Genomic DNA, 17,372 nt, shown 5'->3' with positions numbered 1-17,372 from the left:
TAGGACATGGATTGGGCTGGAGGAGAACGGGACAGATAAGGACATGGAGGGGCCAGGGAGGAGCACACAGAGCAGCTGGGGATGATCGGTGTGGCTGGAGGGACAGCTGTGATCACCGATCTCCCTGTATAGCTTTTTAGCTGACAGGCGCGGGAGGGAGAGAAGAAGTGGCTGTCAGCTAAAAATCTATACAAAGAAGATCGGTGATCACAACTGATCCCCTCCGCACCAATCATTCCCCCGGAGATCAGGAGGTGCTTGCGGGTGTGAAATGCGGGAGTCTCCTGCAGCTTCCGGGAGACTTGGGATGTCTGTTCTCATCTCCGGTGTTGCCAGTAAAGAAACCTGATGAGACATACAGAATGACTGGGGATTACAGAGGTCTAAGCAAAGTGGCAACTCCATTGAAGTCAGCTGTACCGGATGAGATGTCAATTGTTGAAAAAATTGCTAAAGAGGCAGGAGAAATACCATGCTGTGATAGACCTGGCTAATGCTTTTTCAATTTTGATAGACCCAGAGTGTCAAGACCAGTTTGCTATGGTATGGGACGGCTGTCAGTACACTTTCACTGTCCTTCCGCAAGGCTATCTTCATTCTCCAACGATTTGTCATGGACTGATTGTCCAAGATTTAAGTACCCTGAATTTTAAAGTCACTGTGTTTCACTACATTGATGACATCATGATCTCTGGGACAAAAGAAGATGTAACTGAAGCACTGCACCTGCTGATAGAGCACTTGGAGAACAGAGGGTGGGCCATCAACAGAGACAAAGCCAAGGACCCGCCACAGAGGTGAAATTCCTGGGAATGATGTGGACTGGGCCGCAGAGGAAAATTCCAGAGACAGTTGTGCAAACTATCAAGTCACTGTCGCCCCCTACTACCAAAAAAGGAGGCACAGAAGTTATTTGGAGTTGTGGGATTCTGGAGATCGTTCATCCCACATCTTGGACTAATCCTGAGGTCTATATAGAATGTCACCAGAAAAAAGACTGAGTTTTCATGGGGTTCAGAGTAGAAGACCGCATTCCTTGCTGCTAAAGGAGCCATTTTGCAGCACCTGGGATTGGGACCCGTGAGACAAGGAGTACCATTTCAGCTGGATGTAGTGGAGCAGGATGGTACCATATCTTGGAGTCTGTGGCAGCCAAATGAAAAGAAAGGACAGAGAGCAATACCCATTGGATTTTGGTACAAGCAACTGACAGGGTCACAGAAGAGATACACGCCCCTAGAGAAGTACCTGTTTGCAGCCTACACAGCACTTCAACATGTAGAGACCATTACAGGAAAGGACAGTCATCATCTATACTGCTTTGCTAAGATTCTGGAGTGTACTGGTTGTGCCACATCCCATACCATCCACAGGCAGCTGGTTTGATTGAAAGATACAACGGGCTATTGAAGGACCAGATATGCAAACTTACACCCACACATACCCTAAGGGGGTGGGATCGGGTCTTCACACAGGCAGTCGTGTTGTTAAATTCTAGGCCAATAGCCAAGAGCACACCATATGACAGGATGGTTGGGGCTGAGGTGCAGATTCCACAGCTGGAGTGCAGAGTTCAGTATTTACATAAGAATCCTGAAAGAACAGGGCTTATTAGGTACAATGTTACTGCTTCCTATGACATAGAAACCAGGACTGATCTATCTGAAGCTGAAGCCTATCTAGGAATGAGGGGGAATCTGGCAGGAAGGTTTGAAGTTATAATTGCATTGGCAGATGAGTTTCGGGAGCCTCTCCTCCCTATTTATGTTCTTTGGGAGGATCAGAAGTGGATACAGGCAGGTGACAAAGTGTTGGTCAGAGATGCAGGCAAGAAGCCAGTTAGAGGAGAAATTGTAGCAGAAGGGCCAGGGTCTACTGTTTATGTATTATTGGAAGGCACAGATAATCCGCTTTGTTTTCCACTTCACAGGCTGTCTCCAATTTGATCCATAGGAAGACCAGAGAAAAGTGATGATGGCAAGAATGACAGATGCTTACAAGAGCTGTGGAGAGCAAGGCCTTTGATGTTGGATATGTTACAAGCCTGGACTTGCTTCTAATGAACTTTTGCTAAAGACTAAATAATATATATATATATATATATATATATATATATATATATATATATATATATATATATACACACACACACACACACACACACACACACACACATATACATATATATATATATATATACACATACACACATACACACTTGTGACTATCCCATGTGAGTGTGATCTATTTTCTCAAGAAGAGAGTGCCATAGGCCTCGGCAAATGTTCTTACCTAGCATCGTTACATAGATGTCCTTATGGTGTGGGCAGGATCAAAAGATGAACTGAACACATTTCTCGAGAGATTGCAAGTCAATAATTATAATTTAAAATTTACATATAACTTCAGCCAGGAAAAAAAAAAATCACCTTCCTGGACGTAGAAATTTTCATCAATGAAATAAGAAATTTACGTTCAACATTGTATAGAAAGCCAACGTCTGGCAATACATTATTGCATGCAACTAGCTCGCATCCGAAGCAGTTAATCAGGAGTATCCCATATAGTCAATATCTTAGACTGAAACGCAATTATACTTTAGAGGAAGACTTTAAAAGAGAGACGGCTCCTTTTTTTTTTTTTTGAACGTTTAATTGTAAGAGGTTATAGTAACACATGCTTAAGGAGAGCCTACAATAAGGTAAAATCGCAAGACAGAAATGCATTGATCTATAAACCAAGAAAAGAAACAAAAGCATTGTCAACTTGGATAGTGACCACATACAATAGACAACATGACAAGGTCCAGAAGCTCTACAAGAAATTCTGGTATCTTCTCACTGCCGGTGATAAAATCAATAAGTATATAAAGCCATTTCCAGAAATTACTTTCAAATGATGTAAATCCATTGAAGATACTATGGTAGCAAGTCACTATGCTGGGAATAAGCCAAGCCAAAAGGACAAATCAGGTGCCTATCCATGCAGCAATTGCAACTATTGTCGCTTCATTTTGAAAGGCAACAGTGTGGGTCTCCCCAACGGCACTTCTTGGACACCCAGACACAGAGTTACTTGGCAGTCTGTGGGGGTGGTATATATAATGAAGTGCCGTTGCGGAGCCTTTTATGTCGGTAAGATAAAACGTCCTCTGTTCTGTAGGATTAGAGATCATATCTCAGCAATTTCGAAACAGAAAATGGAAACTCCCATTAGTGGACATATGGGTGTATATCATAATCACAATTTAACGATTGGTTTCTTTGCTTTAGAACACGTTCACCAACATGATAGGGGTGGGGATATAGGCAAACAACTTCTACAGCTTGAAGCGAAATTGATTTACCTTCTACAGGCAACTAGAAACCCAGGCTTGAATGAGGGTATTAGCTACAAGCCCTTTCTATAGTACCATCAGGTCCATTCACGTAGACCCCACTTGACCACATCCCAAAACGTTGGGTTTGGGTTTGGACTTTGCTCCGTGGCCCCTCTCGCCACACCAGTTTCCTTTGACGCTGTATTTCTATCATGGGGCTGATACTTAGCCACTATTGGGGCTTCTCTTTATATGAAGCCCCTTTTTCCTCCTTTTTGAAATTTGTTTGCAGGATTATGAGACGTATAAATAACTGGTTGCAATGATAAATATCTTTATATAATGTATAGTAACTGTAATATTGTAAAGGTGCATCCATGCAGAGGGCAGGATTCTCGTTGTACTTTATGAGAATGCTTTCCATTTTTCATTTTATTTTAGTTTGCTTCATCAATTATATTTTCATCCCCATTTTATTATTCCCTATTTTTTATTTCATTTATTTTTTCATTTCATTACATTAGTCATTTTTTGTATTTATTATTTTTCATTTCAGTATATCATTGATTTTTTACTATACATGTACTTGCATTGCATGTATATTGTTTTTTCCACCTTTATTGCCCAGGACGTTTAACTGTTTTCTGCCATCACATCCCCACACGGATGTCTAGGGGCCAGCAGCACCATGGTTCCGTTTTCAATGGGGGCCATGCTGAGCTCCCGTGGAGATGGGGGCACCCTCTGTGGGTCCGGTTTTTGGGTGGCGCCACCGTCTGGGTTTCAGCCCTGCTCTGTCAAGCCTTGGTGTCATTGCATGGGTACGTGGGGATCAGAGCCGTGGCATCTGGCACCTCCTTGTGGGCGTGTCGTTTTGCAGGGTTTTCATCTCCCTGGTTCCCTGTGCGCGCTGCGGGCTTCCAGTGTGGCGGAGCAGTGGCCGCCTCCCAATACTGCGGCGTCATCCGACAGCATCCGTTCTGCATCTGGGCGGCACGACATCACACGTCGCGCCTACCCGACGCATTTGGGAGGAGTACAAATAGCTCCATGCGGCACTGGTAAAGCGTCTGGAGCCTCTGGGAGCCATGATGTCCACACAGCTGCATACAGGTACAACTTTATCTATCCAGGGAGAACACCGATGTTATGTCTTGGCTTAGCCAAGAGAGGCGCTATTCCCCAGTTCTTTCTTCGGGGGGGGTAACTTTTTTTTCTCCATTTTATCTGTATCCATTTGCAGACTAGATCATCTTGGTCATCCTACTGGTCCCGTCCAGTTGTCCGTTTTCATCACAGGGATCTGACAACATATACAGGCAAGCAATTTCTCTCTTGTTTAGGCTAGGACAGCCCAAACTGGTCCCCCCTAAGTTTTACAGACTATATATGTGGAATATTCTTCATATTTTTGCAGGACACATGGTGTGGATTCTTAACCCTGGATATAGTCATACAGTTGCAGCTTTGTTTGGTTGGACACCTAGGCTCCCAGTTTGTTCATCTAATAGTAACCTTTCATGTAAGCCTATTTCCTATATTATACTATATTTGTTTTCTGTCCTAAAGCCATATCTCCAACTTTTGCGGGAATTCCCTGGGCTGAAAGGTCACCATTAACAAAATATACAGCTACAGCATGCCATGCGTTGCCAGTGTAGACAATCTAAACTGAAGGTAGAGAACTCAGTGTTCCTGGAATCCATATATACTGACCCTGAGAAGAAAGGTATAATTTCCAGAATTTACAGTGCCTTTTTTACAGGGCATTTTTCGTGTTTTGTTGTCTTACAACCTGAAATTAACATAGATTGTTTGAGGATTTGCATCATTTAATTTGCAGAACATGCCCACAATTTTGAAGATTTTTTTTTTTTTATTGTGCAGCAAAGGGGCAAATAGGACAAAATAACAGAAATAGTCTATGTGCAGAACTATTCACCCCCTTAAAGTCAATACTTTGTAAAGCCACCTTTTGTGGCTATCACAGCTCCAAGTCGCTTTGGATAAGTCTCTTTGAGCTTGCCACATCTTACCACTGGGATTTTTGCCCATTCCTCCTTGCAAAACTGCTCCAGCTCCTTCAAGTTGCATAGTTTGCACTTGTGTACAGCAATCTTTAAGTCTGACCACAGATTTTCTATTGAATTGAGGTCTGGGCTTTGACTAGGCCATTCTAACACATTTACATGTTTCCCCTTAAACCACTCAAGTGTTACTTTAGCTGTGTGTTTGGGGTCATTGTCCTGATGGAAGGTGAACCTCCGTCCTAGCCTCAAATCACACAGGTTTTGCGCAAGAATATCCCTGTATTTAGCATCATCCATCTTTCCCTCAACTCTGACCAGTTTCCCAGTCCTGACTGCTGAAAAACATCCCCACAGCATGATACTGCCACCTCCATGTTTCACTGTGGGGATGGTGTTCTTTGGGTGATGTAATGTGTTGGGTTTGCGCCAGACATATCGTTTTCTTTGATGCCCAAAAAGTTCAATTTTAGTCTCATCAGACCAGAGCACCTTCCTCCATACATTTTGGGAGTCTCCCACATGCCTTTTCGCAAACTTAAAACATGACATTTTTTTTTGCTGAAAGTAATGGCTTTCTTATAGCCACTCTGCCATAAAGCCCAACTCTATGGAGCGTACGGCTTATTGTCGTACTTTGTGCAGATACTCCAGTCTCTGCTGTGAAACTCTACAGCTCCTCCAGGGTCACCTTAGGTCTCTGTGCTGCCTCTCTGATTAATGCCCTCCTTGCTCAGGCCGTGAGTTTTGGTGTGTGGCCGCCTCTTGGCAGGTTTGTCATTGTGCCATGTTTCTTTGTTTATAATATGACAGATCATGTGGCACTTAGATAGCTCACAGGTGGACATCATTTCACTAATTATGTGACTTCTGAAGGTAATTGGTTGCACCAGAGCTTTTTATGGGCTTCATAACAAAGGGGGTCAATACATACGCACATGCCAATTATCAGTTTTTTATTTCTGAAAAATAGTTTTATGTATAAATTTTTCTAATTTTACTTCACCAGCTTAGACTATTGTGTTCTGATCCATCACATATAATTCAGATTAAAAAAACATTGAACTAAATGCTGTAATGTAACAAAATAGGTAAAAAGCCTGAATACATTTGCAAGGCACTGTATACTCACCTACTATCACATGTACAAGCCCCTGACCCTTTACCCTGCAGGGAGGAATGGGAGCGAGATGTTGGCCCCATTGACGGTGAACAATGGGATCAGATTCTGGGAGTGGGACCGCTAGTGTCAGTGTCTATGGCGCAGAGGCTGTCACACCTGTTTATATTGCACAGAGTATACCATACACAAGTACAGCTTCATAAATGGGGTAGACAAGAGACTTCAATATGTCCAAAATGTCAGGCACATCCGGGTGACCTCATCCATATGCTCTGGTGATGCCCCAAGCTGATAAGGTATTGGAACAGAATTGTCGCCAAAATTAAAGATGTATACAAGGTTCAGCTAGCGGTGGACCCGTTGATGTGCCTGTTGGGGAATCTTGATGGGGAATTGTACCCCTCGTCGCTGTACATTGCCCTCACAAGGCTCTTATACCTAGCTAGGAAGCTGATTGCCCGACTTTCGCTTTCGGCAGAGGCCCCGAAGGAGGCACATTGGATCCAAATGGTTAATACCATCCTCATCCTAGAAAAAAATACCTATCATCATAGGAAATCGCCAAAAAAATGTATAAGTATCTGGCAGAGTTGGTTGGTTGACACCCCCCGCAATTGACCCTAGACAGGTTACTGATGGGATAGACGGTTATCTGTACTAACTTCATATGCTCATATGGAAATATGGATGACCTGTCAGAAGTAAATTGCCCTTTCTTTAGAACACAACGTCTTGAATGTACACTACCAGTTGGACTGACCCTTTCCTTTTAGTTAAATTTTTTTTCTTTTTTCCTGATTATTGCTGTGTTTGATTGCTTGCACTCTCCTTCTCAAGAGAGCTTCAAACTCAGGGTATTATACAATGCTTCTTGTTCATAAGATGGATGAGTTGGCAACACAGTTACTACCATTCCTGTACTGCTGTAAGGAATGAAACTCCTGTTTTCCATGGTTTCTATACCTGTGCAACTGCGCCATGCCTTTACTGCAAGTACCTTTAATAGATAGATGCAAGCATTACATAACTGTACCACCAGACCATTTATTTCAGCAAAAATCTTCCCATAGGATTACACGTTCATTTAAAATATTTTTATGCATGTTGTTATTTACCTGTAAAAGCCTCCCCTGTGCAGACCTTCAAAACCCCTAAGATTGCTGATGGTAGCCGCCATCTTGGATGAGATGTCAGCAGCCCTAGCAGACTCATAGTTGTCACTCAAAAGAACCTCCATTGCATTCCCCTGCTCTCTTATTCCAATTGATACCTAAAAGGTTATGTTGAGAGGTAAATGGAGGGGCAGATGAGCAGTGTCACCACAGAAAGTAATAAGACACTCTCAGAAAAGTAGAGGACTATGGTGTGCAGGAAGGGAGGAGAATTGACTATCAAGTTCAAAGGCACAGTGTCTTTTTTTGTGTTGATAACTGCAATGATTAACCGCTTCCTGTCCAGTGACATACCGGTGTGTCACTGCATAGGAAGGGCGATATCTCAGTCATCGCAGCAGAAATTACCAAGATATCATTTTTTTCAGCTAGCGACAGACGGCATCCGATTCCTGGGACACAGTGAGAGGGACTGATGTTATTCCTCCCAATGTGTAACATCAGAAACAGAAGTGATGAGGATTTTGTCGCTTCCAGTTTTGGTTCTTTTATCTGGCTGTTACCAGCAAGTGAAACAGCCGATCAGATTGATCTGTATGTGATCGGCTGCACTGGAGGCCAGACGAGAGCTCTGGGGCCTAAATGACCCCAGATCTCTCCACAGAGAGGGACCTATCACAGCCCATGCCATCACAAAGTATGTTGGTCATCATTTGTGATAGCAATAAAGTTGTAATTTTTTTTTTAATTAAACAAATAATATATATTTTTTTTTATTTCAAAGTGCCCCAGCCCCCCCCCTCCCCCTGTGCTTGCGCATAAATGCGAACACACGCCAGTCCTGCACGCATATGTAAATGACAATCACACCACACATGTGAGGTTTGTCCGCAAATGTCAGAGTGAGAGCAATAATTCTAGCTTCAGACCTTCTGTATAACTCTTTACTGGTTACCTTTTATGGGTTGCCTTTTAAAGTGTCACCTATAGAGATTCCGTCATTTGGTGCCCTTCCACGGGTTTGGTATCAATTTACTCGGTGTAACATCATCTTATATATTTCTATTTCTTTCTCGAACATCACGGGACACAGAGCCACAGTAATTACTGATGGGTTATATAGGTATCACTGGTGATTGGACACTGGCACACCCTATCAGGAAGTTCAACCCCCTATATAATCCCTCCCCCTTGCAGGGATACCTCAGTTTTTACGCCAGTGTCTTAGGTGATGGACGTGTAAAGATGTCCTGTGCTGAGCTCCAAAGGGAATATCCTAAGATCCTATACTGGGGCAAGCCAGGCGAACCGGATCCATTCAAAGTGTCTTTTCATGGCCGAATTGAATGGTACCCGGGCCTCGTGTCCGAAGAAACGAGGTTTTACCCGTAATGCTTCTCTTTTTAGAGAGCTGGACCCCGCAGATCAGAAAATGGCTTTAAACTTCCTAATTTCTGGCGAGGTGCTTTACGGTCCCAGAACTGTTGGATCCCCCTACTGATGGGGGCCCCAGTCTCTGACGGTTTTTTCAAACGGAGCCCACCGTGAGAGGTGAAGATTGGGTCTGTGTAAACAGCACCCTGCGGCTGGATAAGGTAAGAGGAGATTCCACAGAATTTTTGAGTTCTAGTGGCTTTTCTCCTTTAAGGTAAATGCATGCTATGCCTATTGTGACCACCGGGGGCTGCCAAGAGCACAAATCTACACATGCTGACTCTGTCTCAGGTGTTGTAATCGCTGTTTATGTCCCAGTGTCTCAAGCAGGCTGCAAACAAGTAAGGTGGAAAGGGGGATTTCTCATGTTTGAATGTTCCCCCCCAGGCTAGAGAGGGGCCACAGGGGTCTAGAAAGTGGTTATACCACCCGGGCTCTGCGGCCTAATGGCCACCATCTCTCAAGATAGCCGTTCAGGCAGATCTTGTTACCAGCCTCCCTCCCTCCCCCCCCCCATCCCCAGCCTTTCTCCGGAAGCATGACAGGAGAGTCGGCAGCGCGGGAAGCGCTCGTTTTTTTCAAAACTCGAGGGGGGGGGGCGGTAGAGGAGGGGGCGGGACGTCAGCACAGGTGCTTAGACTCCTACTCAGGCCAGCTGCAGGCTATTAGAGGCACTCTGTACAGGTGCACACAGCCTTCTGAGAGACACAGAGCTGACGGTCGCATGTAAGGTGGGACACAGGCATTCTCCTAGGCAGCATTTACTGAAGTAACACCAGACTGAGCATTGGGTAGCAAGGCTTTTAGCCAGACTACATCGCTCAGCGGGCAGTGTTCATTTGTATACCTCACACCTTGTTGCTTTGCACTATGGGTAGAAGAGGTTCAAGCACCCCAGGAACCAGAGACACTAGGGGATCTCGTTCAGGTTCTGAGGGCCCCCTGTCGGCTGCATCCTCCCCCCCTAAAGATGGGCCAGGGACGGCTAGCCAGGGAGAGCCATCGGGGTCAGGGGCTACACCTGCTTCTGGCACTTCAGCCCCTGTATATATTACACAAGAGGTTTTTTCCTCAACCATTAATGGTCTAGAGGAAAGATTAATGGCCGTGATTACGTCTTCACTCAGTGGAAGAAAACGCACTAGGCTTTCCTCTGTTCCCCAAGACCCTCAGACAGAGGAGCTCTGGGATAAAGGAGATGAATCCCTTTCAGAGGATCGGGATGGGATGGATGATTCCTCTTCGGAGGATTCAGGTGGAGAGGGACCCTCTGCGACTTCCCAAGAGGAGAAAGTCTTAGTGCAGATCCTCACTGGATTGGTCCGCTCCACATTTAAGTTGCCCATACCTGAAACTGCTAAAGAATCCTCTTCTGCTTTGGGGTCACTGAAACCTTTCCAAGCAGCACATGCTTTTCCTGTTCATACTTTACTTGAAAAGCTTATTTATTCTGAGTGGGATCACCCAGACAAACGTTTTTTTCCGCCGAGAAAGTTTTCAACACTTTATCCGATGGAAGAAAAGTTTATTAAAATGTGGGGAATACCGGCTATTGATGCCGCCATTTCCTCCGTAAATAATAGCCTGACTTGTCCTGTAGACAATGCTCAGATGCTCAGGGATCTTGTAGATAAAAGGATGGAATCCCTATTGAAGGATGTTTTCTCCTTAGCAGGATCAGTGGCCCAACCTGCAGTAGCAGCGATTGGAGTCTGTCAATACTTAAGAGACCATGTTAAGCAGGTCATCAAAGTATTACCTGAACAGCAGGCCCAGGGGTTTGCTAACCTTCCAGCGGCCTTATGCTTTGTGGTTGACGCCATTAGAGATTCTATCGTGCAAACCTCCCGTCTTTCACTGGGGTTGGTTCATATACGTAGAATCCTATGGTTGAAAAATTGGTCAGCCGAAGCACCATGTAAGAAGCTACTGGCTGGGTTTCCATTTCGTGGTGCAAGGTTGTTTGGAGAGGACTTGGATAACTATATCAAGAGAATCTCTTGTTGGAAAAGCACTCTCTTACCTGTCAAGAAGAAGAGTAAGCGTCCCTCTTTCAAACGGACTCTTTCCCCAGCGCCGGGGGCTTCAGCCTCCAGGCAGTCTCGACGGCCGCCTCCATCGGGGTCCAGAGACAAGAGTCAACCCCAGGGACAAAAGAAGTCCTGGGGAAAGAAGCCTACTAGACAAAACACTAAGACCTCTGCATGAGGGGGCGCCCTCGCTCACTCGAGTGGGGGGAAGACTGCGACAGTTCTCAGAGCTCTGGCACGAGGACTTCCAGGACAGATGGGTAGTCTCCACGGTAACCTTAGGGTACAAGCTAGAGTTTCAAGAATTCCCTTCTCCTCGGTTCCTCAGATCAAATGTTCCCAGAGACCCAGAGAAGAAGCAGTCGCTCCTTCTAGCGTTAGAGCGACTTTTGTCGCAGGAGGTCATTATGATAGTTCCCGCAAAGGACCAGGGATTAGGCTTCTATTCCAACCTTTTTACGGTCCAAAAGCCAAATGGGGTTGTCAGGCCCATTTTGGACTTAAGGGATCTGAACCGATTCCTAAGGATTCAATCCTTCCGCATGGAATCAATTCGAACAGTAGTTCCCACCCTGCAGGGAGGAGAATTTCTGGCATCAATAGACATCAGAGATGCATATCTGCATGTGCCCATTTTTCCTGCTCATCAGAAGTTTCTGCGCTTCGAGGTAGGAGGGCGCCATTTCAAGTTTGTGGCTCTGCCTTTCAGGATAGCCACTGCACCTCGAGTGTTCACAAAGATCTTGGCTCCTCCTCTGGCCAGATTAAGGGCTCAGGGTATAGCTGTCATAGCATACCTAGACGACCTGCTCTTGATAGACCGGTCGGTAGCCTCTTTGAATGGAAACTTGAGGACCACGGTCAGGTATCTAGAACACCTGGGTTGGATCCTCAACTTAGAAAAGTCTTTCCTAAAACCAGTAAGAAGACTGGAGTATTTAGGTCTGATTATAGATACAAGCCAGGAGAAAATATTTCTACCCCAGGCAAAGATCACTGCTTTGAGAGAGCTGATTCTGGCAGTAAGGACCAAGAAGGGTCCCTCAGTCCGCCTTTGTATGAGGCTACTAGGGAAGATGGTGTCTTCATTCGAAGCAGTTCCCTATGCTCAGTTTCACTCAAGAATGCTGCAACACAGTATTCTGTCGACCTGGAACAAGAAGGTTCAGGCATTAGACTTTCCAATGCACCTGTCGCATGCGGTGCGTCAGAGCCTCAATTGGTGGCTCATACCCGAAAACCTGCAGAAGGGGAAATCCTTTCTACCGGTTACCTGGACGGTGGTAACAACAGATGCCAGTCTGTCAGGTTGGGGAGCAGTTCTGGAACAGGCTGCGGTCCAAGGGGTATGGTCCAAGACAGAGAGGACCTTACCCATCAACATTCTGGAGATCCGGGCGATACATCTAGCTCTAAAAGCCTGGACTATCAGGCTACAGGGTTGTCCGGTCAGGATCCAGTCTGACAATGCCACAGCAGTGGCTTATGTCAATCATCAGGGAGGCACCCGGAGCCGAGCTGCTCAAAAAGAGGTGAACCAGATCTTAGTCTGGGCAGAGATGCATGTGCCATGCATATCGTCAGTTTTCATCCCGGGAATAGAAAATTGGCAGGCGGACTATCTAAGTCGCCAGCAGTTACTTCCAGGGGAATGGTCTCTGCATCCCGACGTCTTTTGGGCCATATGCCAAAGATGGGGAGTTCCAGATGTAGATCTCTTTGCATCCCGATTCAACAAAAAGATAGACAGATTTGTGGCAAGGACAAAAGATCCTCTTGCATGCGGGACGGATGCGTTGGTGATTCCGTGGCATCGGTTCTCACTGATTTACGCATTCCCGCCTATTCTGCTACTACCACGACTCCTTCCCAGGATCAGGCAGGAAAGGAAGTCGGTACTTCTGGTGGCCCCCGCTTGGCCCAGAAGGACTTGGTATGCAGAAATAGTAAGGATGACGGTGGGTTCCCCGTGGACCCTACCGGTACGCCCAGACCTGTTATCTCAAGGTCCAGTGTTCCATGCTGCCTTACAAACGCTAAATTTGACGGTTTGGCTATTGAGACCCACGTTCTGAAGAGTCGTGGGCTCTCAGGTCCTGTCATATCTACCTTGATTAATGCAAGGAAGCCAGCTTCCAGGATGATTTATCATAGAGTCTGGAAGGCTTATATAACCTGGTGTGAATCCAGAGGTTGGCATCCCAGGAAATATGTCATAGGTAGAATCCTTGATTTTCTACAGATGGGATTAGAGATGAAGCTGGCCTTGAGTACCATCAAGGGCCAGGTTTCTGCTTTATCAGTATTATTTCAGCGGCCACTTGCTTCGCATTCTTTGGTCCGAAACTTTATGCAGGGGGTGATGCGTCTTAATCCTCCGGTTAAAGCGCCCCTAAACCCCTGGGACTTGAATTTGGTCCTGGCTGTGTTACAGAAACAGCCTTTTGAACCAATAAGTCAGATTCCTTTGGTCTTGTTGACAAGGAAATTAATTTTTCTGGTGGCCATCTCTTCTGCTAGAAGAGTATCAGAATTAGCAGCTCTTTCCTGTAAGGAGCCTTATTTGATTATACACAAGGATAGAGTGGTACTACGCCCTCATCCTAGTTTTTTACCGAAGGTGGTTTCTGATTTTCATTTAAACCAAGACATTCGTTGGATGTAGTAAGAGCAGTTAAGGCCTATCTAGGGGCAACTACTCAGATCCGCAAGACGGATGTTTTGTTTGTGCTGCCAGAGGGTCCCAATAGAGGACAGGCAGCGTCAAAAGCTACCATTTCTAAATGGATTCGACAGTTGATCATTCAAGCTTACGGTTTGAAACAGAAGATTCCTCCATTTCAGATCAGGGCACATTCCACAAGGGCTATTGGTGCTTCTTGGGCAGTGCATCACCGGGCCTCTATGGCTCAAATCTGCAAGGCCGCAACCTGGTCTTCAGTTCATACATTCACCAGATTCTATCAGGTGGATGTGGGAAGGCATGAGGATATCGCCTTTGGGCGTAGTGTGCTGCAGGCAGCGGTACAGGGTCCTCAGGTCTGATTGCACCCTACTTGGTCGTGGTTCCCCCCCCTCAGGTAGCATTGCTCTGGGACATACCATCAGTAATTACTGTGGCTCTGTGTCCCGTGATGTTCGAGAAAGAAAATAGGATTTTTTAAAACAGCTTACCTGTAAAATCCTTTTCTTTCGAAGGACATCACGGGACACAGAGGTCCCGCCCCTCTTCTAATACACTATATTGCTTGGCTACAAAACTGAGGTATCCCTGCAAGGGGGAGGGATTATATAGGGGGTTGAACTTCCTGATAGGGTGTGCCAGTGTCCAATCACCAGTGATACCTATATAACCCATCAGTAATTACTGTGGCTCTGTGTCCCGTGATGTCCTTCGAAAGAAAAGGATTTTACAGGTAAGCTGTTTTAAAAAATCCTATTTTTACAAAAGAAAAAATGGGTATTATATTGTGTTTTTGTGCATTGGGCATCATGCACACAGGACATTTATTTGACTCTCCTAGAAGCCAGCAGAAAAAATGCCTGACGCTTGTAAAAGTGTCTTAAGTTTTTACAAGTTTTTAGGAGCTTTTATAGGAATCAAGCTTTTGGGCGCTAATTTGTTTCGTTGACCTGAATAAATAATTCATTTTGGCTATTGAAATGAATTAATGCTCAAGCACCAATGTTTAACAGCTTTCAGAAGCTTTTAGAGGCTGCTAGCAGCTTGTAGCAGCTCTTAGTTGCTTCAAACATTTTTTTCTGTCCAAACTCTGCTGCTCCTGAATTCACTGGCAGTCATTTTTTTTACCTGCTTCTAACAGCCTCTAAAAGCTCCTGCCACTAAACACTGCTAAAAGCCTGTGTGTGCATGGGCGCATAGGCTAACATTGAGGGGCGTTTAGAGGCAGGAAAAAAAAAAAACGTCAGATGCCCCTAGAAACAGCTGTAAAAACGTCTAGTGTGCATAAGGCCTAAAAATGAAAGTGTATCTTTTCCCAAAAATTGGCGTTTAAAAAAACGCTGCGCATATATTGTGTGACATAACAATATACAACATCCACCATTTTATATAATGTTTGGGGGTCCCAATTAGGGTGAAAATTAGGGTGAAAACGACGCTGGATCCCTGGACAGGTAAGTGTTCTTTTATTAAGAGTCAGCAGCTACAGTATTTGTAGCTGCTGACTATTATTTATTTTTTTCTCAAAAGGCTGAAGAACTGCTTTAAGGTGGTGGCAGGATCTCGTTAATAGAAAACCTAAGAAGATGAACATGGAAGCTGCCATTGCTGACCTCCTTCGGAAAATGCTAACAAACCTGGATGTTATTCTGACCCTTACATTCTGCATCATGAACCTAGAGTAAGTGCTCAAATCAGAAGCTCTAATTTTCTTACACTAATTAATCTAATTCTTCATATTTGTTCAGGGTCTGTAAATAAAGTATTTTTTGCAGGCAGATAAACAGGCAAATTTTTTTGACAGGTTTACTTTAAATCATTGTTTGTTATTGATATACAAGTTCTCCGTTCTGCCTGTTATACAATATTTTCTTTAACGGATACAAGGACACAAGTATTATCTAGGACCACTCAAACCTACATAAAAAAGCCACATAAATAAATATAAAGGGATTGTTTCAAATACTCACTTGTTTCATGATGATCCCGCTGATATCCAGTACAGACATGTCAGCTTTCTTACACTCATTCTTTTCCCATATGATTGCACTTACTCTCTCAGAATTGGGACTTGTACCTTGTAGCCAAAACAGATGGTTCTATAGATAGAAAAGAAGACATCACAAACTGCAAGTTTCCAATGAGAAAAAACAGTGACTTGAAATGATAATGGTAACATTCATGTTTTCTAAGCACTTCAGGACTAGGAGTTGTTCTCCTATGGACCAGACCAATTTTTATATTCAGCTATGTGCCCACAAATGTACATACAACAGTCAATAATCATGATACTGTAATATGAATTCTGTTTTTGGGGGCACAAATAAAGCTCTCTCTTGGTAGTACTGTTTTAGAAGAGGTATGTTAAAGAAGAACTGAACTCTTGAAGCTGTGCTGAAAACAAGACAGGCAAAGGACCACTATTAATTATGATGCCTTGTTCTGCACTGTATCTCTGTGTAGGCAGACATCTTGGTAGAGGAAGAGCTTTGCTTCCTCACATCAGAGCCTCCAGGAAGAAGAATGGTGCTCAGCAGATAAGTGACATCACTAAATCTTACTCCAATTCTTCTAAAACCAGCAGTACCTTGGATTTCACATTGCAGATACAGTATCTCACAAAAGTGAGTGCACCCCTCACACTTATGTAAATATTTTATTATATCTTTTCATGTGACAACACTGAAGAAATCACACTTTGCTACAATGTAAAGTAGTGAATGTACAGCGTATAACAGTGTAAATTTGCTGTCCCTTCAAAAAAATTCAACACACAGCCATTAATGTCTAAACTGTTGGCAACAAAAGTTAGTACACCTCTAAGTGAAAATGTCCAAATTGGGCCCAATTAGCCGTTTTCCCTCCCCAGTGTCATGTGACTCATTAGTGTTACAAGGTCTCCGGTGTGAATGGGGAGCAGGTGTCAAATTTGGTGTTATTACTCTCACTCTCTCATAATGGTCACTGGAAGTTCAACATGGCACCTCATGGCAAAGAACTCTCTGAGGATCTGAAAAAAAGAATTGTTGCTCTACATAAAGATGGCCTAGGCTATAAGAAGATTGCCAAGACCCTGAAACTGAGCTGCAGCATGGTGGCTAAGACCATACAGTGGTTTAACAGGACAGGTTCCACTTAATAGACGTAGGAGTGCTGCCAGCATTGCTGCAGAGGTTGAAGGGGTGGGGGATCAGCCTGTCAGTGCTCAGACCATATGTTGCACACTGCATCTAATTGGTCTGCATGGCTGTTGTCCCAGAAGGAAGCCTCTTCTAAAGATGATGCACAAGAAAGCCCGCAAACAGTTTTCTGAAGACAAGCAGACTAAAAACATGGATTACTGGAACCATGTCCTGTGGTCCGATGAAACCAAGATAAACTTATTTGGTTCAAATGGTGTCAAATGTCTGTGGCGGCAACCACATACTGAGGCTTACAAAGACAAGTGTGTCTCGCCTAATGTCAAGCATGGTGGTGGGGGTGTCATGTTCTGGGGCTTCATGAGTGCTGCCGGAAATGGGGAGCTACAACTCATTGAGTGAACCATGAATGCCAACATGTACTGTGACATACTGAAGCAGACTATGATCCCCTCCCTTCAGAGACTGGGCCGCAGGGCAGTATTCCAACATGATAATGACCCC

General features: G+C 44.5%; 1 protein-coding gene across 1 annotated transcript in view; it reads right to left on the bottom strand.

Annotated features, from left to right (window-relative positions):
• PHTF1 (putative homeodomain transcription factor 1) overlaps positions 1-17,372 on the bottom strand; it is a gene marked incomplete at its 5' end in the record, with an annotated part of 230,604 nt that overhangs the window by 123,722 nt on the left and 89,510 nt on the right. Inside the window, 1 exon segment of the mRNA XM_073615712.1 lies at positions 15,699-15,827. Within this exon segment, the coding sequence (XP_073471813.1) occupies positions 15,699-15,827 (129 nt within the window).

This window comes from Aquarana catesbeiana, linkage group LG02 (assembly GCF_042186555.1).
Source record: "Aquarana catesbeiana isolate 2022-GZ linkage group LG02, ASM4218655v1, whole genome shotgun sequence".
Taxonomy (NCBI): domain Eukaryota; kingdom Metazoa; phylum Chordata; class Amphibia; order Anura; family Ranidae; genus Aquarana; species Aquarana catesbeiana.
This window is presented reverse-complemented; position numbering and strand designations above follow the sequence as displayed.